The 23,501-nt window shown below is 37.1% G+C and overlaps 1 protein-coding gene across 2 annotated transcripts in view; it reads left to right on the top strand.

Moving 5' to 3' along the window:
- TGFBR1 (transforming growth factor beta receptor 1) overlaps positions 1–23,501 on the top strand; it is a 58,437-nt gene that overhangs the window by 18,297 nt on the left and 16,639 nt on the right. The window contains exons 2-4 of one of the 2 annotated variants that reach the window (XM_055302477.1): positions 10,796–11,041; positions 14,288–14,518; positions 19,118–19,348. In XM_055302477.1, the coding sequence (XP_055158452.1) occupies positions 10,796–11,041; positions 14,288–14,518; positions 19,118–19,348 (708 nt within the window). Of the gene's footprint in view, positions 1–10,795; positions 11,042–14,275; positions 14,519–19,117; positions 19,349–23,501 lie in introns of both variants that reach the window. The other variant, XM_055302476.1, reaches the window with a different exon arrangement.

The following is a 23,501-nucleotide window of genomic DNA, read 5'->3' as shown; positions in this document are numbered from 1 at the left end:
CTTTAGACTAAAATCTAAGAAGTAGAATTAATGGATTTATTTTTTTATTTTATTTTTTAAATTTTGTTTATTTATTTATTTATGATAGTCACACAGAGAGAGAGAGAGGCAGAGACACAGGCAGAGGGAGAAGCAGGCTCCATGCACCGGGAGCCCGATGTGGGATTCGATCCCGGGTCTCCAGGATCACGCCCTGGGCCAAAGGCAGGCGCCAAACCGCTGCACCACCCAGGGATCCCGAATTAATGGATTTAAAAAAAGACTTTAAAGGCTCTTACTATATCTTGGCAAATTGTTTTCCAGAAAGAACTTTCAGGTTTTAAAATTGGCATGAAGTATCTATACTCCATAGAGTAAATATCCTGAGTTGGAGTTTTGAAGATAGTATAGGGGCTAGAGATGGAGCACGGCATGGCATTTTTAATTTTTTTGTAACTTTGAATAGATCTAATACACTCACGTTTTTCTAAATTCAAAAAGTACAAATGGTTGTAAAAAGTCTCCTGCCACCCCAATCTTCTTGGTACCCAGTTCCCTTCTTTGGAAGCTAGTATTACCTATTTCATTTCTAGGCAGATACTTTGTACTATGTGTATGTGTGTATTTTCCTTCTTTCCTTTGCTTTTTAACACGATGTTACTATATCAGATACACTGTTCTGCACTATGCAGATTTTTACTTAATACATCTTAGGGGTCAGTCTACATTAACACATAGAAAACATCAATTTCTTTTAATAGTACAATCTTCCATTTTATAGGTACCATCATGTTATTTTACTGGTGTCCTACTGATAGATGCATAGGCAAGATTAGAAACAATCTAGTATAAACTCTTAGGAAATTAATAACCATGTACATAAGGCACTGTAAAGTATAATCTATAAGCTACATTCCTTCTAGGTCAGAGGGTGTGTTCATTTGTCATTTTGAAAGTGTCAGGTTGTCTTCCCTTTATACAGAAGAGTAGGCTATTCTGGATAATGGGATATTTTATATCAAATGGGCTCAAGGGAGGTACCTAAGTGGGAATTTTGGACTTTTGAAAGGAGAACATTGAGAGATGGGAAAAGGACTTCAAAAATGAAGGTAGTAAGGGATAAAAGAAAATTTGCTTGGCTGGCCATTATTGAGGACCTTGGTGGTAGCAACCACCCACATACCAAAGAGACACTCCTGGGAGTTTATTCAAGAAACATACTGAATCCTTTCCTGTGTGCCAGGATCTAGGAATGCAGAGGTGCATAAAGAACTCGTAAATACTAACCCAGACCCAGACCCTGACCCAATGAAGTTCACAGTTTAATGGAGGAAATAGATGAACAAACAATTATAAAATGAGATACACTGTTGTAATCTCTGTACCTTGAAGATATGTCAGCTTAAGTTTAATTAGTCAGAAAATGAAAACATGAATGTTTAATATTTGATGTAACTTGTAAAATTATGGAATATTACTATTTAAAGAATTGGAGAGGGGCCTTTGGTGACTTAAGTGTCCCGCTCCTTTTTATTTTATTTATTTGATTTTATTTATTCACAAGAGACGCAGAGAGAGGCAGAGACACAGGCAGAGGGAGAAGCAGGCTCCATGCAGGGAGCCCAGTGTGGCACTCAATCCCAGGACCGGGATTACGCCCTGAGCCAAGGCAGATGCTCAACCACTGAGCCAGTCAGGTGTCCCAAGTGTCCCTCTCTTGTTCTCAGTTCAGGTCTTGATTTCAGGGTTGTGAGTTCAAGCCCCACTGACTCTCAGACTGGCCTGGAGCCTACTAAAGACAAAACGAAACAAAACAATAGAATTGTAGAGTTTTAGATCAACCTTTTACTTAGCGCAGCAGATTCTCTGCTTCACAGATTCCGGCTATTGGTCATTAAGCCTCTGCTTAAGTATCTCTAATGACAGAGAAGTCATAATTTCTTTGAGCCAGTCAGTTCATTGTAGAGAGGAGCTATAGTTAGGAAATGATTTTCATGAAACAGTATTTACCACATCCGGACCTTATGATTTCATTTAATATTGGAGTAAGATAAATTGACACTATAGCTGTGAAATGAGTGGTTGTCTCCACAGCTAGGATACCTTTCAGATCAAACTTTGTTGAATTCATTCTTTGATTTTCTGACTCATATTTACATGGCAGATTGATGTTCATCTAACACTTACTGATTACTTATTATTTGGGCATTTGGGGAATTCTGTGCCTGTTGTTCTTCTGTCTCCCCCATCACCATGGCTACAATTACCAATAAATGCTGTTGACTCTTTTTAAACCTGTTGTTAAACAGATTCCCCAAATCTGCTAAGCAAATCTTTATCTTGTACTTGTGCAGTTTATTTTATTTTGAACCTAAATGAAAGCCTTTGTATTACTTGCCCCTATTAAGTCTCATCTTGCCATTTAGACAGCTTATTCTTAGTGTGCTTTTTTCTGATATCAGTTAACATTTTATCAGCTAATTCCATGGAGCTCAGGAGACTAGGAAATGATGGTGTTGTAGAAAAACAAATGAGAATTTAGGCTTGCCCCTCGTCTTCCAAATTGGAGTTGTATGTTGAATCAGAAATAATGTTTCTTAAGTGCTTGGACTTACTTGAGAAATGTCTGGATAAATCATATTTTTGTTTTGAAGCTGTAAATTTGAGAGTACAATGTTATCTGGACTAAACTATAGAGAATGCACTTTCACGTATGGTACTTGGTGTGTTGAAAAGCCGAGTTTGACATTACTACTGCCAGGTTACCTAAGGGTGTGGAGTTGAGAACCACTGAGTGCTTTGTTCAACTGGTTTGAACAAAACTAGTCGGTGGTCAGGGTTTTAACCTTGTTTACAGATTTTTGCAGCATATTTTAAAAAGTAGAGAACATACATATGCTTTCCCCAGAGGTGGAACAGGGAGAAAAGAGAGGACAAACCTCCTTGAGAGAGGGTATGGTATTGGGAGTAGCAGCCAGAAGGGAAGGCAGAAGAACTGGAGTAGAGATATAGACTAGATTGTAATGGGGTTCCCATTAGTACCTAGAAGGGTTTGTTAGAACTTCTCACTTTTGCCTCCATCTTTGCCAGCACTGGTAAGATCTTCTGTTTTTAACAGTAGCTAAGCAGACTGAGTAAGAGACATTGTGCACGTCCTTTACCTGCCTGTTGATGCGTATTTGTAATATTTGGAAATACTCTCTCTATAAAGTATAATTGTGCTGTAATGGGAGGGGGAAAGTAAAGAAGGGTCATCACCAGCCAACTCAGAGTGGTGAAAAGATTGGAATTCAGTCTTTGGTGAGAGAAATCTTCATCCCTGTCTTCCTTTTTAACTGCTGAGCTGTCTCAACAAGAAGGAATCTAGGATCCTTGCAGGGGCTTTTTAATCACATATACCACTATTAGAGGAATAGTGTTGTGTTTGATTTTAAGCATGTTGACTTTGCACTAAGAGGCAAGCCTAAGCAGAGCATTTCTTGGAAGGTAGTTAAAATACGAGTTTGGAGCCCAAGTATAAGGTCAAGAAGTGTAGAAATGTAGATCTGAGATGTAGCAAAGGGCTGACTGTGGACATAAGTTAGGGAAGTGTGGTATCATATAAACTAATAAAGAAAGATGTGTCAATGTGTCTCATATCCTAAAGAATTTTAGAAAAGAACATTGAATTCAGTAGTGAATTTCAAAAGATGTTTCAGTCAAGTTCTTGGTAGAGGGGAAGAAGAATTGAGAGACCAAATAACAAGCATTGAAAAAGGAAAGAGTGGGCAGCCCGGGTGGCTCAGCGGTTTAGTGGCGCCTTCAGCCCAGGGCCTGATCCTGGAGACCTAGGATCAAGTCCCACGTCAGGCTCCCTGCATGGAGCCTGCTTCTCCATCTGCCTGTGTCTCTGCCTCTCTCCCTGTGTCTCATGAATAGATATATAAAATGTTTAAAAAAAAAAAAAAGAAAAAGGAAAGAGTGTTGAAGTGTGTGTGTGTATATATATATATATATATATATATATATATATATGGATAACTTTTATAGACACTATCACTCTTGGCCTGGGAGGACAAGGTTTCTAGTACTAATTTTTATTTAATCAACAAAGATCATAGATATGTCTGTTCTGTCTACTGTTTACGGGCTGTCTACTTTTCCATTTGTCCAGCCAGATATATAGGGTTGTGAATCAACCCGTAGTGGCCCTAGCGTTAGGTAGAAATAATAGTGTTTTGATGTGTGACTTCCAGACACTCTGAAATGAGGCAACGATGGAAATTTCCTTTATAGTTGGGACCAAGAGCCAGAATCTCAACTTGGGATATATCACCATCACTGAAGATGAGAACCCCAAGGATTCTGCTATCTCTCTTTACTGTTGTCATTTCTTTGATGACAGCTAGATGTTTTGTTTCTGACAGTCCTTCACCAACATCTTCAAACTGAAAATTCTGTGATTCTGCAATCTTTGGAAATTTCTTTTGCTAGTAATTGTATTTCCTGGCACAGGACTGATAATTTTCTGTGAATACAAGAGCTTTTCATTGTAGTGCTGAGCCATAGTGAAATCTTTATGATGACTTTAATAGGGATTAAGGTTAAAATAAAATTTTAGTTGCAGGAGAGCTACCAATGCATATGATTAAAATGGTGATTAAATGAATAATCCCTTCCATACATGGCAAAGTTTGCACATGCAGATGTTGCAACAACTATCATGACTTAACCTTTCTGTCCAGAGGCTGGAGTTTTCTTTTTACTTTGATTGTAATACAGATGCAGATTTCAGAAGTTAAAGTGTAGGAAAATGTACATCTTAGAATGGCAGAAGCTGTGGCTGCCAGTAGATAATAGGGCATGGAAGCAAAAGGTGGCCAGGATAGGAGAAAGGTCCTGAACAGGGAGTTTGATTCTTATCTTTGCTGTCAGGCTGAAGAGTCAGACTCTAGAGGTCCAAACAAGAAGCTGTACTATTGAACCACTGGGGAATCTTGAAAGATTTAAGCTATTTAACATATGGATACCAACACAAAAACATACAGATTCCAGTACCATCACGTTTGTGATGATAATGTGGGAATTCACATCCACCTGTAATGTAGCTAGAATATTGTTATAAATTATTTTGATACTTTTTTTTTTTTAATTTATGATAGTCACAGAGAGAGAGAGAGAGAGAGGCAGAGACACAGGCAGAGGGAGAAGCAGGCTCCATGCACCAGGAGCCTGACGTGGGATTCGATCCCGGATCTCCAGGATCGCACCCTGGGCCAAAGGCAGGTGCCAAACCGCTGCGCCACCCAGGGATCCCTATTTTGATACTCTTATCTTTTCATTTCTTCATGATAAAATGATAGAACTGAATTAAAATGAGATGATCTTCGAAGTCTCCTGTGGCTCTGTCTGTCTGGGATTGTAGAGTGGAATTTTACACGTTACTTTTGGGAAGACCTGTTTCTCGGGTGGCCTGCAAATAAAAACCACATTTGAAATGATACCATTTATTATATGTGATAATTCCGTATGGTCACATATGATTTAATAGTCTCAAAATGTGCTAACGTACAGTATCTCATTTGACGATCTCATTGAGATGATGAAATAGGTCAGGAAGGTATTATGTTCATTTTGTTTTTGAAATGAAACCATTATGGTTAGTATCTTGAATAGTTATTTAAACTTGATGGTCTCATTATTACTTGAGATGATACCCACTAAGGATAAAATCCTGCCACTGATAAAGGAAAACCCTGTCAGGACAGCTTTCTCATCTTTAACTATTGAGTAGATTTACATATTCTCCAAGTTGTGAGTTGGCTGTTCTGTGAAGCTTTTCTTTCTTTCCCTTCTGCCTTGGCAGTGTTGAAGCACTTTGATCATTCTCTTCCAGACTCTGGATTTTAATGATCTATTTAATGCCTTACTCATCCACCCTGATGAACTCCTTCAGTCCAGATACTTGTCTTATTTATTCCACCACCCCACAGCCTGTGCAGCATCTGACATATGGATATGCTTAATGAAAAATGGCAGAATTAAATGAAAGATTCGAGGTGATAGGGCAGGTGTTAAATGATGCTATTGTGGGATGAGAAGAAGACATCATTGTATACCTTTGTTAGGTAGAAATTTTGCCCTGTATGTGCATTTAAAAAATCAACAAAAACAACAACCTAATTAATAAAGGGAGATAGCTAGGGGTCAGATCTATTTATTAATAAAATAAATTTTAACTTTTAAGAAATGGGAATTAAAGCTCATGAATTCATGGGAAATTTTAAATAGTTTTATTTTTTCCCTAATATATATTCCTGCATCTCCTACATTTAGCAGCAATCTTGTATTTAATCTCAACTCTAATTTAAATGGTAAAATAGAATTTTAAAATTCCCTCAAGAAATAAATCCTTACCTGGTTAAGCTTTATGTTACATAATGTTTATGTTTGTCTAGTGACTTGTTCTTACTGAAAGACTCTCGTTAAGAGCCCTTTAGCACTGATTTTCTCAAACTTGCCATAAGTAATGACCCTTTTGAAAGGAAACATAAGGAATGTATTTTTCATGTTACTTAAATTGTATAGCTATGAAACTAGATATAAAATTTTTATATTTTTGGCCCATTTACAACTATAAACCAAAGCGTACGAATTAAATACAAAGACGACTACAAAACTAAATTTCAAATTAATATAGTTATTCAGTGTGACAGGTAATATTTAGATTTCACAGTAGAAAAAATAGCGTTAGGTCTCATTCCATTTTAAATCTGTTTCTGTATTTTAACTTCAGTATTACTAAAAGTTGCAAGTACCCATTCTGCATAAGTAATGTTGTGTAAGGTGCTATTAATGACTTCAAGGCTTTGCTTGTAAGTTCAAGATAATCAGACCTCCTATCTAACCAAAACACTTGCCAGCAAGCATTCCTCAAATACCAATTTTAATGAGACGTCAGCTGTGGTGTTTACTTGAAGATGAGGTTAGCGTTATGTCATTACTGAAATCCTTATTAAATGATTCTCTACACCAGCTCGTGCTGGAAGTGAGAATGGAAAAATTGTCATTGGATACTTCTAACCACATTTACTTCTAAAGAACTTTTGCAATTGTACTACAAAGATAGGACCCATGTAATACTTGTAGCATATATATGGTATTAGCTATTGAACTATTTATTGGCTTTGAATATACCATGCCTGACTTGTCATATCCTCTGATGATTTTAATGTCCAGTATTTTTCACTCTTGATTAGTTACTATGAGACTTTTGCTTGTATAGTGTGCCTTTAGGACATTTGGCCTGAAGGAGATTTTTTTTTTTAAAGATTTTATTTATTCATGGGGCGAGGGGCAGAGACACAGGCAAGGGAGAAGCAGACTCCATGCAAGGAGCCCAATGTGGGACTCGATCCTGGGACTCCAGGATCACGCCCTGGGCCAAAGGCAGCGCTAAACCGTTGAGCTACCCAGGGATTCCCCCCACCTTTTTTTTTTTTTAAGATTTTATTTATTTATTCATCAGAGACAGAGAGAGAGAGGGCCTGAAGGAGATCTTAACACAACTGAAGAAGCATCAGTGAAAGCCTACTGACAGTACTTGTTTAAATTATGGTTACTTGTCCAGCATTTTTATTATTCATTTTAGATTATCTTTTAAATGAAAACATCAAAAAAAATTTTGTACACAATTCTTAAACTCCCCTTCTTCTCGCAACATACTTGTTACCTCCTGTTTGGGAAACATTGTTTTAGCATATATTTTTGTGATCTCTAAGAGCCCAAGATTCAAAGATGGGAAAATAAATTTTAAAAAACATAGTCCTTTTTAGTGTAATGAGACACACTTTAACAGCAAATTATAAATAGATTGATTTGTTCTATCTTAAAGGTAAACAAAGAGGACTTTGGGAACATATGTAAGGACCTACCCAGTTATCTTAAGAGTAGGGGAGAGTGTAGATTGTATCATGGAAAAGATCTTGTTTGAATAGGGTCTTAAAGGATAAAAGGCACTTTAAACTAGGCAGAGAGATAGTATGTGTAAAGACCATGGCCATGAAAGACATAAATGTCATAATGGTGAGAAGCATGTGGCCCTAGATTGCATTTGCAATGTGAGTGGTAAGTTAGAACCCAAAAGTAAAAGCCTTAATTGTTAGACCTAGTGTTTAGGTCTCATTTCATAGATGGTAAGGGATATATAGCAGTTACTACATTGTATTGCAGTGTTCTCATTCTGTAGGCCTTGGAGCTCTTCAAGGGCTATGACCATGAATTATCAATCTTCATACACTCAATTTTTGGTAGAGTAGCTGATAAAGCTAATAGAAAATATTGGTTGACTGACTCATGAGTAAAGGGGATTCAAGAGAGAATGATGGCAATCTCCTATGGTGGTGGTTTTAATCTTTTATGGTTGATAAACTCCTATGTGATTCTGTTGAAAGCTATGAACCTTGAAAATGTAAATACAACATTTGACAGTTTCATGACGTTCATGTATCCCTGAAACCAGTTCATGGATTTCTTATTCAGAATTCTTCCTTAGGAAATTGAACCTATAATCACCACTAAATCTCACCATGAATAACTACCACCTTTTTTAATAATCTTTAAATGTTAATATGATTTCACTCATGGAATTTAAGGAACAAAACAGAAGAACATAGGGGAAGGAAATGAAAAATAATATGAAGACAGAGAGGAGCAAACCATAAGAGACTCTGAACTATAGGAAAAAAAAAACAGGGTTGCTGGAGGGGTGGGGGGGGCAGGGTAATTGAGTAATGGGGTTAGGAGGGCACTTGATGTAATGAGCACTGGGTGTTATGTACAACTGATGAATCACTAAATTCTACCTCTGAAACTAATAATACACTCACTATGTGTTAACTAAATTGAATTTAAATAAACAATTTTTTAAAAAGAAAAATTTTAAAATAATTTTTTAAATGTTAGACTGTAATTATGTCTTTTTAAATACTCTTTTTGAGTTCTTATGTTTGGGAGGAGTTAATTCAAATAGCTGAACTATCTAAGAAGAAAGAACAAATCTTTTTTATAATGATTAAGGTAAAACTGCTGGTCTGTAAAGATAATAAACAAATATATTAATTAAGCCAGCAACCAAGAAGTACTTGCTTGAAGAGATCCTGACATTCCTGAATTTGGGTTTTGCAAGTGAGTTGAAGTCCCCAAGACTAGCATCAGGCTCAGTGATTTGCTAGAAGAACTCACAGGACTCAGAAAAGCTGTTGTACGCATGGTTATGGCTTATTACAGTGGAAAAGATACATATCAAATCATCCAAAGGAAAAGGCATATAGACAAATCCCAGGAGAAACCTGGTACCAGCTTCTAGGGGTACTTGCCCAGTGCAGTAGTACAGGTGCACACCAGAGCTCAGCAGCAGTGTGACAGCACGTGCACAGTGCTGCAGGCCTGGGAAGCTCAGCTGAGCCTTGGTATTCAGGGTTTCTACTGAGGCTCAGTCACACAAGGTTGCAGCATTCTTATCAGGGAGAATATTTCAAGGGCTCAGAGCTCATTTCATAGGGACTGGCCAAGGGCTAGTCCTGAAGACATGCATTTCTTGGGAATGTACAGGGTTTGAGCAACTCAAGCCTGCTGAGTTAACCCTTCCTGCACAGCAAGTTAACTACTCCACTAGTTTTCTTCTGGTCCTCCTGTCTACTATCTTTTTCTAGATACACTGTTTCTGTAGACTTCCTTGGTTTCATCATAGGTAGCCATTCTACATACTACATATCTGGACTGTAACTGTTTCCTCTCCAACAAGTAATTGGCAAGTTTGTTTGAACTTAAGGACATATCTGTGTTTTATGGTTTCATGAGATGGTAGTGAAATATAAGTACCCATTCTATCATTCATTGAACAGATTTTTTTTTTTTGAATGCTGGTATATGCCAGGTCTAGTGCTAGATGTGGATTTACAGAAATGGTTAATATGGATCTCTGCCCTCAATGAGCTTATAGTTTCATAGGGGAGAGAAAGTTAGCAATTCTAGTGAGTAGTGTGTGCTTTGGGCCGTATTTAACCTCATTGGAGGGCCTGATGGAGAGTATATGTGTCTGTGTATGTGGGAAGGTGTTGGTAATTAGGGGAAGACTTCCCTAAAGGAGTTACCTCTTGAGTTGAGCCATAAAGATCAAAAGATTCAAGCAAGCATGGTGCTAAGTGTTTCTCCAGTCTATGGCTGAGTGTGTGATTGGAGCATTTATGTAGTACTGGTGCAGACTCCCTGGCTTACTGACCAAGTAACACTAACCCTAGCTAGAAGGTTACATGTCTTTCTTAGGGTTTGCACAAGAAGAGTGTCTGTCTGGCTCAATACAAATCTATTTCCATTTTGCTCCATCGCCATAAATCACCCAAATGACATTTCCAACCTATGGTGGGTAGGTAGAAGTATTTTCACACATTGCTTCCCAGTGGGGGAGTATGTAAATATATAGCTTTGAGCTGTTAAGAATATAGCCATTAAAAATTTAAAGTACTGTGTTTCAAATAGGAGGGCAAATGCTTGCCTTACCTTAAGGAAATTACTTGTAATAATTTTTCTGTGTTTGGAAGTGAAAAAGTTCTAGAAAAAACCCTGAGTCCAGATTTTATCATATTTGGCTGTTTTGTATGTGTGGTTCTCAACAGAATTTGGAACTTCTGAGAGTAATAAAAATTTTGTTTTTTGAACGTTGCAAAGAAATTGTATGATTATAATAGGATCAGGAATGTATTATAGTGAATATAGTGAATTTCAAATTGTTAACCTAGAGGATTTTTTCTAATAGAATCTTGTTCTCTTTTTCCAGCATTACAGTGTTTCTGCCACCTTTGTACAAAAGACAATTTTACTTGTGTGACAGATGGGCTCTGCTTTGTCTCTGTCACAGAGACCACAGACAAAGTTATACACAATAGCATGTGCATAGCTGAAATTGACCTGATTCCTCGAGACAGACCATTTGTATGTGCACCATCTTCAAAAACTGGGTCTGTTACTACAACCTATTGCTGCAACCAGGACCACTGCAATAAAATAGAACTCCCAACTGTTGGTAAGTTGTTATATAAGATTTTTTGTTTTAATACTACAAGAAAAGTTGATTCTGACTATGGTTTTAGAACTGGAAGGGATCTTAGATATTGCTACCCTAGCTTATTCAGTTCAGAGGCAAGAAGGAACTTGTCCATAGTTGTAGAGTTATAGGAGTAGCCAAGATCCTGACTTGTGGGTGTGTGTTGTTTGAGAACGTAGTTCCAATAATAGACTTTCTCTGAGGTCTGTTATGCCTAAAAGGCTAGTCTCTTAAAGGCTAATTCTGACAAAGCTGCTGTGGCAGTACGTCCCCGGAGTGAATTTCTTCTCTTTGTATGATGCTTCAGCCTTTTACAGCAGTTGATAATGGATGGGAATTGAGAGCAGCACTGAACTGTTCAGCTGCCTTCATTTTGTAATTTAACTCTGCTTTATAATCTCTTTTATATGAAGCATTATATGTGATTTCTAGGTTTTGGTCCTTCACCATAGTTTACATTTTACAATGTCCTGACAGAGCCAGGAATTTGAAAGCTTTATTAACTCGTAGGATTAGATTAATTTTCTGGTTCTCGTTGAAGATCTTAGTCTGAACACATGTATTTAACTCTTCCATCACTTTCCTCAAATCCCAGATTTCTGTCATAATCAAAGGAACATAAACATGTGGGAAACCTGTATTCATGTTAGCAGAATTAATGGTAGAATACCACCCTCATGCCTGCACTTGTGAGAAGTTTCTATAATTTATGGGGCAGATAACATCATATTAGTGAAGATTGACTACCCATATGAAAAGAGGTCAGTGAAAGGACCTCTTAGTAAATCCCACCAAACCTTAAGCTGAGGGGCTTGGCATGAGGACGTACAGGACCAAACACTCAGTTCTCCTTTAGGAAGAAGCACCTAGTTTCATTGCTCAGGGAGGCAGACCACAGTGCTCATTCTAAGCTCACAGTTGGTCTAGGCATCATGCTAACTGATGTAAGAAGCACTGCTGTGGCTGTGCAGGTTATACAGGGAGGCAGTGCTCTATTTCATTCAAGTGAGAATAGCAAAGTAAAACCAGATCTTCAGCACGATAGGGAAGTTTCTCATGGCAAATTTCGATCGGACTGTAATTTTTCTGACTTTTGTTTAAAGTATCTGCAATTCTAATATGATAAAGAAAATGATAATTCTGGAATTTCCCATTTCCATTGTTTGGCCTTCAAATACCTAAATGAAGAGTCACAAAGCCTTGTGAAGAAGTCACTTCATTTCTAATGCTAAACATACATAAATTCTTCATTCCCAGCTCTGTGTTAAGCAAACACCAAAAAAAAAAAATTACCAAATGAAAAGTTTCAGTGGTTCAAAAAAAGTGAACTGAACTGGGTAAATCAGAGTAGATGTCATCCTATGAAAAAGACTTATGTCATGATAAGGAAGAACTTTCAGACAGTCCAAAATCCATTTTCCATTAAAGATCACTTTTAAATGAAAAGCTCGATTGATGAATTATTTTTAAAAACGTAATATTGAAAGTGAGTAGCAGACTGGATACTAATATTTTGTAGCCAAGTGTGAGACAAGCTTAAGGCAAAGACAAGCTTGTGAAATTGTGTTGCAATTCAGGGAGAAAAGACAGCAAAGAAAGAGATATAGAGGATAAATCTAGGTGATCCAATATGCTTATTACAAAAATTCCAGAAAATGACATACAGGGAGACAGAAGAGAAATGAATACTATGCAAAATTAATGAAAAAATAAATACTTAACTAAATATGTATAATAAAAAGTGTCAGTTTTAAGAATAAAGAAAAAAATAGGCATTCAGAACAAGGTAACACTGCTTACCTCTACAAGAGAAAAAATTCAGATTATCTTCTTTTTTTTTAAATATCAGAGGACAGTGGAACATCATATATTAATTGCTACCCAAAATTCTTTAGATCAGCCAAAATTTTCCATATATAAAAGCAATAACCATGTTTAGATAATTATGTATTTAGTAAAAAAAATTACTAGAATTAGGATTCTATCATAAATCCAAATAAAGATCTCACGAATGGGAAAGTTGTGATATGAAAGAAATGTCTGTGAGCAGTAAACTAGCAAGGCTCAGGATGAATGCCAAAAATCATTGTAATTAACGTATTTCTGAAATAGTGCAAAATTTTAGTTATTAAAAGAGATCATGAGAAAATAAGTGATCTTAAATTAAAAGTCCAAGTGGTTAACATAGACTAGAAAGTATATACATGCAAACTCTATTAACAAAACAAAAGTTATATTTTACATTAAAAAAAAAATGGATGGAAGGATGCCCGGCTGTCTCAGTTGCTTAGAGCATGTGACTCTTGGTTTCAGAGTCATGATTTTGAGCCCCATGTTGGGTGTAGAGATTACTTAAATAAAAGTTTTAAAAAAATGGATGGAGATATATACACAGGCATACACTAAAATGTGAGTTGTTTGAGTGGTAAGGCTATAGATAATTTTTTCTCCTTCCTTCTTTCCTTTTTTTACTTTTGCTCAGCTATATTTATACTTTGTTTTGTTTTGTTTTGCTTATTATGAGTGTATATTGGGCAAAGAAGGCAAGCCAAACTTCTTTTAAAAAAAAAAAAACAACCTTGTGGGGAATGGTGGGTATTAAGGAGGGCACTTTTTGTGATGAGTGCTGAGTGTTATATGTAAGTGATGAATCACTGAATTCTCCTGAAACTAAGATTACACTATATGTTAACTAACTAGAATTTAAAGTAAAAAAACAAATGCTTAAGTACACTTACCATGATGAGCACTAAGTAATGCACAGAATTGTTGAATCACTATGCTATATACCTGAAACTACTATAATCCTGTATGTTAACTATACTGGAATTAAAATTTTAAGAACTTAATTTTAAAAAAGTACTTTTAAGACATTAAAGGAAGTTTTTCTAGATTATTGGTTCTTTTATTAGTGACCAGAGAGTGATAATATGGAGGTCCTAGAATGGTGGTGATCACTGGCTTTATTTAGATGTAGGCTGAAGAGCAGAGGAAGAGTAAGTGGATGTTGACTGAGCTGGTGATCATGAAAGGAGGGGCCAGTGGGTAAAGACTGGATGATTCACTTGTTCTGGATTTGAGCCCTGTGAGCTTCTGGAATGAGGCTCTCTGACTAATGGGAGTAGTGGCCAAGTACAGGAAATGTGGAGGATTAGGAAATTGTGGATGCCCCCTTCAGTGTTTTTGCTATTGTTGATGTTTATTTCATTTGAGGCCCTTTTTCAGGAAAGCCATCATCTGGCCTTGGTCCCGTTGAACTGGCAGCTGTCATTGCTGGACCAGTCTGCTTTGTCTGCATCTCACTTATGTTGATGGTTTATATCTGCCATAACCGTACCGTCATTCACCATCGAGTGCCAAATGAAGAGGATCCTTCCTTAGATCGCCCTTTTATTTCAGAGGGCACTACATTAAAAGATTTAATTTATGATATGACAACATCAGGTTCTGGATCAGGTAATGTAATTGTTTTTCCTTTATCCTAGGAAGTCTTTTAAAAATTAACTGTATTGTTTATTGTTTATTTTGTTAGTTGGCTAAGTCCATTTGGCTTAGTGTATATAAAACTTGAGACAGTGTGAATACTAATTCCAGTTTAAAGCCCAATAAGAGTCTGACTGTGACTGGTCTGGCATAGACAAATTAGAATATACCTTTACTGTTGAAATAAGTCAGCTTCATGTTTGTATAGATTTCAAAGCTTTCTCATCTTATGACTCCATGGGATAGAAAGAATGAGGACAAGTATTTTCTTATGAGTGAGGCTGAAGTTCGTAGATATTCAAATGATCTGCTGCTCCCCATTTTATTCAGAATTGTTTAGCAGCTTTATTTTTATATTTGAAAGCAAGCATGACAGAAAATGTGTTTGGAATTGCGAAGGTTATTTGCTTTTTTAACATATGAAATTGCTGTCTTTAGCTCAGACCTAGTTTTTTTTTTTTTTAATTAAACTAAGGATTTTCTCAGTTTAGAAAAATGTCTCACCAACTTCTTATTTAATATAGCTTTATGGATTCATGGCCTCTGTGAGGTTTGCTTTTCTCATTTCCATTTGCTGATTCTTGTGGTTTCAGAAGTAGACTGGCTAATTGCCAGAATCATCCCTTGAAATGGATTTTGGTATAGCAGTGCTTCATGTTTAAACTGAAAGGGATCTATTATTTCACTTGCATGTGCTTTGAAAGGATGCTAAGAGAGGAGACCCCTGTCCTCTACAATATTGTAATTGGACACTGGGCTAGGAATCAAGAGATGTAGATTCCATTGCAAGTTTTGTCATTGGTTGGCTCTGACCTTGGTTAAATCATGTTTCTTCTTTTGGGCTTCTGTTTCCTTGTCACAAATAGGGAACAGATACTGAGATATACTGTCTTTTGAAAAATATAAATCAACTTCAAATAAAGCCTAGGTTCATGGATAAAATGAAGATTTGAAAATATATATATATATAATGAAAATTTCATGATTTTTATAATCAAGTGACTAAACGAACATTAAAGCAGAAGTTGTGACTGGAGGAAGAACATAACTGAAGCATGAAGTCACATCTGATACTACAGAAAGTTCGCACAATGACAAATGTCTCTTTATTTTAAGGAAATGAATATATATTGATTTATGTGCATATCTGTTGAGTCATATAAGTATAAAGAAACCGACTTCTTAGCCTGAAGCCATGTGTTGGCTTTGGCCGTATATATTCCATAAGTGATCTCTGTTCATGACACTAGGACACATACAGGCTTGCACTGGAACCCAGGTCTCTCAAGGCAGCCTTTAGGGACCCCTGAGACTATTGTGAGCAGGGAGGCTGAATCGATTGAGAGGTTGGATTGAGGTGGAATAGCTTTGGTACTGAAGTTGTGCAGTCTTTGGGCTGTAGTGGTAGAGGAGTGGAGAAAGCTTGTTTTAGGGCTTCCCTGGGGATTTCCAGTTGATTCTTAGTCCAAAGGATTCCCAAAGAAGCTCTGGCTCATTCTAGAAGTCATCCTAGACCAAAAAAACTATGATAGGCAATGACCAAAGTCACAGAAAATCAGGGTGGCTCGAGATCATTTGGAATTAATCCCTTGTTGCCAAACTTACACCCAGGGAAATCACAGCTGCTCATGCCACTTGGCACAGTAGTAATGTATCAGGCCTCAAGGGGAATAAGCCTACCTAAAGGATTAGAAGAAATTGCTGTGTGGATGACAGCTGATTTCTGAATAAGAATACATTTATTTACCTTTTAAGATTTGGATGTAAAGTCATGAATGAAATTTCTCTTTTTCCATTTTATCTGTATTTCTAGATATATCAGGAACCACAGCTCTGTTATCTGAAAGCCTCTTTCTCTCCTTTTATGCCTGACCCTGCAAAAACTTGTCTACATTGTTTGCTAGCTCTGTGGCTTCGGGCAGTTAGCTGATGTCTCATGCCCAAGTTATTTTATCTTTAAAATGAAAGTAATGAACTCTGCCCTATGCACGTCACTGGATTGTTGTGAAGTTCAAATGGGACAAGATGTTTTGATAAATTGTAGTTATGTCCAAATGACAGGTGTTATTCTCTCTTATTGGAAAGAAACTTGAAAGAAAAATCTGACAAATAGTATCAATTTGCTGCATTGTACCAATAAAACTTAGTCGAAGGCCTCCTTTCCCTATCATAGTTCTATGATGTACTGAAAGGCCTCCAAATTTATTGAGGGAGAAGCTATCTTATGTTGAATGATAGCAGAAAAAGTCACCTGTTTCCCTCCTATATTCATTATAAAGCCTTAATGCTGTCTCATGCATGGGACTCATCATGACTGAGTAAGTAAAATGTCTTTATGTAATACCCTTTTCAGTTCTTTGGCCCATTGAGAAAAGGTAAAACTAAACATTTCAGGTTAGGAATTCATATGTTTATTATTCAGTACTGTTGCAATGGTGAAGGAAAGTCCTGATCTCCGTTTCTCAAAGACTATATCATTAACTTGGGAACTATGGGCAGCTCTATCCCTGAGGCTAACCTAATTCCTGTCGCATTAATTTGAATCACAGGTTGTGTGTGTGCCCCTATTTAAGCGTCATTAGATTGTAAAGTGTATGTGTGAGCATGTGCACATGTGCCAGTTTTTGAAAGGCAGTGAGTCTCTTAAGCCACTGTTCATTATGTCTTGTTTATGCTTATAGTCTCTTATGTGTGTGGGTTGTTTGGGTCTTCTTTCTGTTGTTCACTGCTTGTGAAGCTGTCCGGACCCTGTTTCCCTATTGAAATTTTTCTTTCAAGCAGTTCTAAGGATACTGAAGAGGAAAGCGAAGAACATAGAGATTTGAATTAGGCCTGTTTATTTTTCTCTTTAGAAGTAAAGTATTACTGCTCATGTATTCATGTGGGTTATGGTATAACTAAATATAGATAACATCATGAATCTAGACATGGCTTTGACTTTTAGTTTGGGATCTAGAATCCAGTGATGATGGGGAGACAAAAACTTTTCTTGTCCTGGTAGCCTTTCTTGACCATATTGTTTACATGGGGCCTGAATGTACTAGACATTTCAGACTTCCCATTTGTAATTCCCCTTTCTCCTGTAGTCCTTGCCTTTCTAACTTCCAGAGTAGCCTCTTAAAGTTAACTCTTAAGTATACTTTAAATCTTTAAGTATGTGATGTGATCCTGTTCAAAGGATGTTCTTATAAATTAGTATCTACACAAAGCAACATAATTAAGAATCTTCATAATAGAAAAGAGCTCCTTGATTTAAATAAGGATTTTTCACAGATTTATTTTTCAGCAAGCAGCTTCCTTATAAACATAAAAACAATTGTTTATAATTAGACTGCTAACTACTTTGCAGGAGGTGAGGTGGATAGAGAGCAAGGAGAGGAAAAGGACCCATTCGAGAAACATGTAAATGAAAAGAAGAAAAACTTATGATTACTTTAAAGTAAAGACAACATTTGGATTTAGAAACCTTTCACATCAGGAAACCAAAGAGAGCACATAATTTCATTTACTATCATTTGATTAATTCAGTCTAGCAAGGAACTCTGAATATAGATTATAAATCACACAAATTTATGTGTATAGATTGTATAAAAAAATACTAGTGTAGAACATGGTTTATGCTGGTATTTTTATTGTCAGGGTCAGTATAATTTAAGATGACTCTTACTTAGTCCAGGAGGGAATATGATACTAAGTGAATTGGAATAGTCCCATATATAGTGTTAATTAAATGTTGTAGGGTGTGATAAATCCTTTTCTGTAAACAAGTAAATGGCAATATTTTAAAAATATATATTTAGAGGAGGGCACATTCAGATGGTGAAATAATGCCAATGTCTCATTACCACGTTAAGTTACTTGGCATCATTCCTTAAGATACTAATGTTGCCTACACAGCCAGTTCCTAGTAAGTAAATTGCTTGTCTTGAAATGGTTTCTGTGATAAATTTTACTGATTGTACATACAATGGATTGTACATACAGATTTTATGTTTCTTATGTTCACATACTTTACTCCTTCCATCAATAAAGCCATTACCAGATTCATTCTTCTAAAATAAGATTTTTAAATTACTTCTCATTCATGAACCCTTTTCAGAAATTTTTAATAGCTCCTGTTTTATCCGCAGCACTCATTGGTCATCTTCAGCTCAGCATTCGATGCTCTTCATACTCTGCTATCAGTTTCCCTTCTCTTCCACTGCTTTACCACACACATCGCCTTCTGTTTAACTGAACTGGTTCCGTAAACATCCATTCATTTCCCTCTTCTACCTTTGTTTTAATATTCCTCCTACCTGAAAACCTTATCTCCTCTTCTTCTGTGGTCCTATTGCTTCCATGAAGGACAGTCAAAATTCAGCTTATTTCACAAAGCCTACCTGGACCCTCTAGGCAGGAGTTTCTGGATTCTTTTATTGTATTTATTATCTTATTTTCATTTTATTATGAATTATTATTTTTGCAGATGTAGTCTGTAGCTCCTTAGTGAGATTGTAAGTTCCATAAAGACAGAGCCTTAGGAGTTATTCTGTTCCTGGGTCACTCTTTAATGGCTTTTTTTATCTTTAGGTTTACCATTGCTTGTTCAGAGAACAATTGCAAGAACTATTGTATTACAAGAAAGTATTGGCAAAGGTCGATTTGGAGAAGTTTGGCGAGGAAAGTGGAGAGGAGAAGAAGTTGCTGTTAAAATCTTCTCCTCTAGAGAAGAGCGCTCATGGTTCCGTGAGGCAGAGATTTATCAGACCGTAATGTTACGTCATGAAAACATCTTGGGATTTATAGCGGCAGACAATAAAGGTCAGTAACATCTGCTTCTCCTCTTAGTATAATGAAATCTACTTGAGCCTTTCTATAAATATGGCTACTAAACATTGTCAGGTTTGATGAAAAATAAATGTTTGTCATACAGATTAGACCTATTAAGTCAAATAGAATATATTTGAAATCTTTAGAAATAGGAGCTTCTTAAAGATTTTCTTGACTCTTGACAACATGTTTCTAAATGTCTAATGTTTTATAAGATATAAAGGGCTGAATATATATTTAAAAGTGATATGCTTTTAGGACACCTGGGTGGCTCAGCAGTTGAGCATCTGCCTTCGGCCCAGGGTGTGATCCTAGAGTCCCAGGATCGAGTCCCACATGGCCTCCCTGTGTGGAGCCTGCTTCTCCCTCTGCCTATGTCTCTGCCTCTTTCTCTGTGTCTCTCTTGAATAAATAAATAAAATCTTAAAAAAAAATAAGTGATATGCTTTGTTATTTTGGTTTTATAAGGTAGAAAGCTACATATATATTTAAAAGTGATATGCTATTTTGGTTCTAGGCAGTTATTTGAGTATAGTCATAGCATAGAAAAAATGGGATTTATAAAGTCTAGCTGCTCAAAACTTTGAGATAGGATAGAGCCCAGAGATCTGTTTCATTTAAATTTCCTCATGACCATTAGGGCATTCTATTTTTTTTTTTTATTTTTTTGTTTATTTATGATAGTCACAGAGAGAGAGAGAGAGAGAGAGGCAGAGACACAGGCAGAGGGAGAAGCAGGCTCCATGCACCGTGAGCCTGACGTGGGATTCGATCCCGGGTCTCCAGGATCGCGCCCTGGGCCAAAGGCAGGCGCCAAACCGCTGCGCCACCCAGGGATCCCCCATTAGGGCATTCTAATAGATACTAATGACTTTCTTTTTAGGAAGAGTAAAAATAACTTAGTATATTCTGTGTTTTAAGTTGCCGGAGGCTAAATAGTCTTTTAAATCCAGTTTACTAAATAGAGAAATAGTTTCTCCGGACCACAGTGCCCATTGGTGACCAACCATCTAGATGCTTTCTTGCCTGTGGCACAGGTGCCTGGTGGCCTGGCTCAATTTGATGCTGCAGGAAGTGCGGAAGCCATGTCAGTGGTGTGTCAGAGTGAGCGCTGACAGGGAGCAGTGGCTTCACACTGTACTTCATCTATTATCTTGGCTTTGGTTCCTACTGTTGTGGCCACAATTCCTGCTCTTGTAGCTTCCTCAGAGACTCCGGTTAGAACTCTCATCATCCCTGCCTGCAATCAGATATATATCCCAGCTTTCCTATTATTAAAAAATGCATCATTTTCTCTTTGAGATTGGCCAGAACTATGGTCCTCTTTTTCCTCTTCTCCCCTCCCATTTTCTTCAACACTATTTATTTCTTCAGAATATTAAGTGTTTAATGATTTTCCCTTTTGTTTCTCTGTATTTTTTAGTTTATTTGCAGTAAGCATTTATTACTTGTTTCTTTTTCAGATTTTATTTCTAGAGAATTTCCAATATGTAGAAAAGTGGAGCGAGTAGAGTATAATGAATACCTGTCACCCAGCTTCAGTAGCGTTTAGGTCATTGCCAATCATGTTTGATATGTTTCCACCTACTCTGCCTCTATCTGAATTATTTGAAACCAAAGATATGATGATAAATCTTTTTATCCACAAATACTTTTCATTTGTATCTTTAGATTAAGGAATCTTCTTAATGCAACATGACCACGCAATTCTTGTCAATTTTTAAAATGTCATCAGTATCCAGTCAGTTTCATGTTTCTGCAGTTGTATATTATTTTTTTTTTAAAATTGGCTATTCACTTTAGGATGCAAAGTCTACAGGGACACCTGGATGACTCAGTGGTTGGGCATCTGCTTTTGGTTCAGATCGTAATCCCAGGGTCCTGGGATTGAGTCCTGCATTGGGCTCCCCAGAGGGAGCCTGCTTCTCCCTCTGCCTGTGTCTCTGCCTCTCTCTGTGTCTCTCATGGATAGATAAATAAAATCTAATTTTTTTTTTTAAGGATGCAAAATATGGCATTTGATTGGTGTTTTTCTTAAATCCCTTAAAATTGCTATGTTCCCTCTTCCTTTTTTTTTTTTTCTTTTTCTTCTTGCAGTTTGTTGAAGAAACTGGATCGTTTGTCCTATAGGCCTTATCACATTATGGATTGTGTTGATTGAATTTCCATAGGCTCTCTGAAGTTGCTCCTTGTATTTAAAAACTAGTAGTTAGGATTAGAGACTAAATCTGATTATTGCATTTTATTGGCTTCCTGAAAATATTGTATACTTTCCTATATATTGCATACTTTGTATTATACACTTGTATATTATATACGATATATTGTGTATTATATAGTCTATCACATTAGGAACCATATTAGACTACTATCTTTTTTAAAGTTTTTATTTATTTTAGTGAGTGAAAGAAAGAGCAATAACAGGGAGAGGAGCAGATGGGGAGAGAGAGGGAGAGGGAAAGGGGAAAGAATCTCAAGGAGATTATCTGCTGAGCATGGAGTGGTGAGACTCCATCTCACTATCCTGAGATCATGACCTGAGCTGAAAAGAAAGAGTTGAACGCTTAACCACCTGAGCCTCCCAGGTGCTCCTTAATTTGCGATTTAGGGGCAGTGATAGCAATGGATGTGATGGCTGTAGACTGTGATTTATCAGTGACTACTACCAATTCCATATTACTTGATGTAAAAACAAAAGAAACAAAAGCAATGATCATAGTTTGACCAAGTCCTTAGTTTTCCTTTTCTTCTGCTTTTGGCACCATTAGCATCCCCTCCAACTTTTTTTTTTTTTTTAAGATTTTATTTATTTATTTGATAGAGCCAGAGAGCACAAGCGGTGGAAGGGCAGAGGGAGAGGGAGAAGCGGCTCTCCCCTAAGCAGGGAGCCCAACGTGGGGCTCAATCCCAGGACCCCGGAATCCAGACCTGAGCTTAAAGCAGATGCCCAGCCAACTGAGCCACCCAGGTGCCACTCCCCTCCAACTCTTAAAACAACCTTACAAACAATGTTTCATGACTCTGGATTTTATGTGTTTGTTTCTTATTTCTTAGTAGTTGTCTTTTTTTTTTTTGTAAAACTTTTTACTGATTCGTATGAAGGCTGAGTCTACAAAACAGTAATTGCTCCCTTGAAGGACTTATCCACATGCATAGTGGTAGTTTCAAACTTGACTGTGGTAGTTGCTATTCAATCTGTCGTTTGGGGCTCAAACCTTACCCAGGCCCAAGATGTTCTAGGCATATTCCAAGTTGCAAACACCCTGGTACAAAGTACCCTTGCTGCTGTTCCCTGAACTTTTTCTTCCCATTTGCTCAGGCAGCAGCCAAGCTGGTGCTGTCATCTGGTGGTCACTATGGGAACTGGCTGACCCTCTTGGGTCTTCCTCACCCTCTTCTTTCTTCTTTGTCAGGGGTTAATGGACTTTACTCAGAACCTAACCCATCCACCATAGTTCGCTTCTTCTTTATCTTTATTCCCCTGATTTAGTTAATTCCACCTCAGACAACCCTTTATATTACACAGCCTCTTACATATCCTTTTTTCTGCGTCTCTTTTTAATTACCTCAGAAAATCTCCCTTTCTTCCATCTGCCTGTGTTCCTATTTATTTGTCAGCCTTTCACAATTCAGTCATGATTAATAAGCATGCAGATAAAAATAGTGATGCATTTGTATCAAGGAAAATAAAAGGTACAAGTTTGAATAGAATCAGTTTATAAAGTTTATGAAGAATAAGTATGTGGGGGCAGCCCAGGTGGCTCAGCAGTTTAGCGCCGCTGTCAGCTCAGGGCGTGATCCTGGAGACCCGGGATCGAGTCCCACGTCGGGCTCCCTGCATAGAGCCTGCTTCTCCCTCTGCCTGTGTCTCTGCCTCTCTTTCTTTCTGTATCTCTCATGAATAAATAAATAAAATATTAAAAAAAAAGAATAAGTATGTGAAGAACTAGTGTCATGAATATCTAAATTATTTTAAAGTATCCAGAAGTCACCTCCAGAATCTTCTGAAAATACCTAGAGTTGCTTTCTTGCAAGTAACAACCTTCAAAATATAGAAGCTGTTTTATGTCAATTGGGGTGGATATTGTTGTTGTTTTTTACAACCAGTAAGGAAGGAAACAGCCCATTTTAAGTTCTTATTGCT

The sequence above is a fragment of the Nyctereutes procyonoides genome, unplaced genomic scaffold, assembly GCF_905146905.1.
Source record: "Nyctereutes procyonoides isolate TBG_1078 unplaced genomic scaffold, NYPRO_anot_genome, whole genome shotgun sequence".
NCBI lineage: Eukaryota > Metazoa > Chordata > Mammalia > Carnivora > Canidae > Nyctereutes > Nyctereutes procyonoides.
This window is presented reverse-complemented; position numbering and strand designations above follow the sequence as displayed.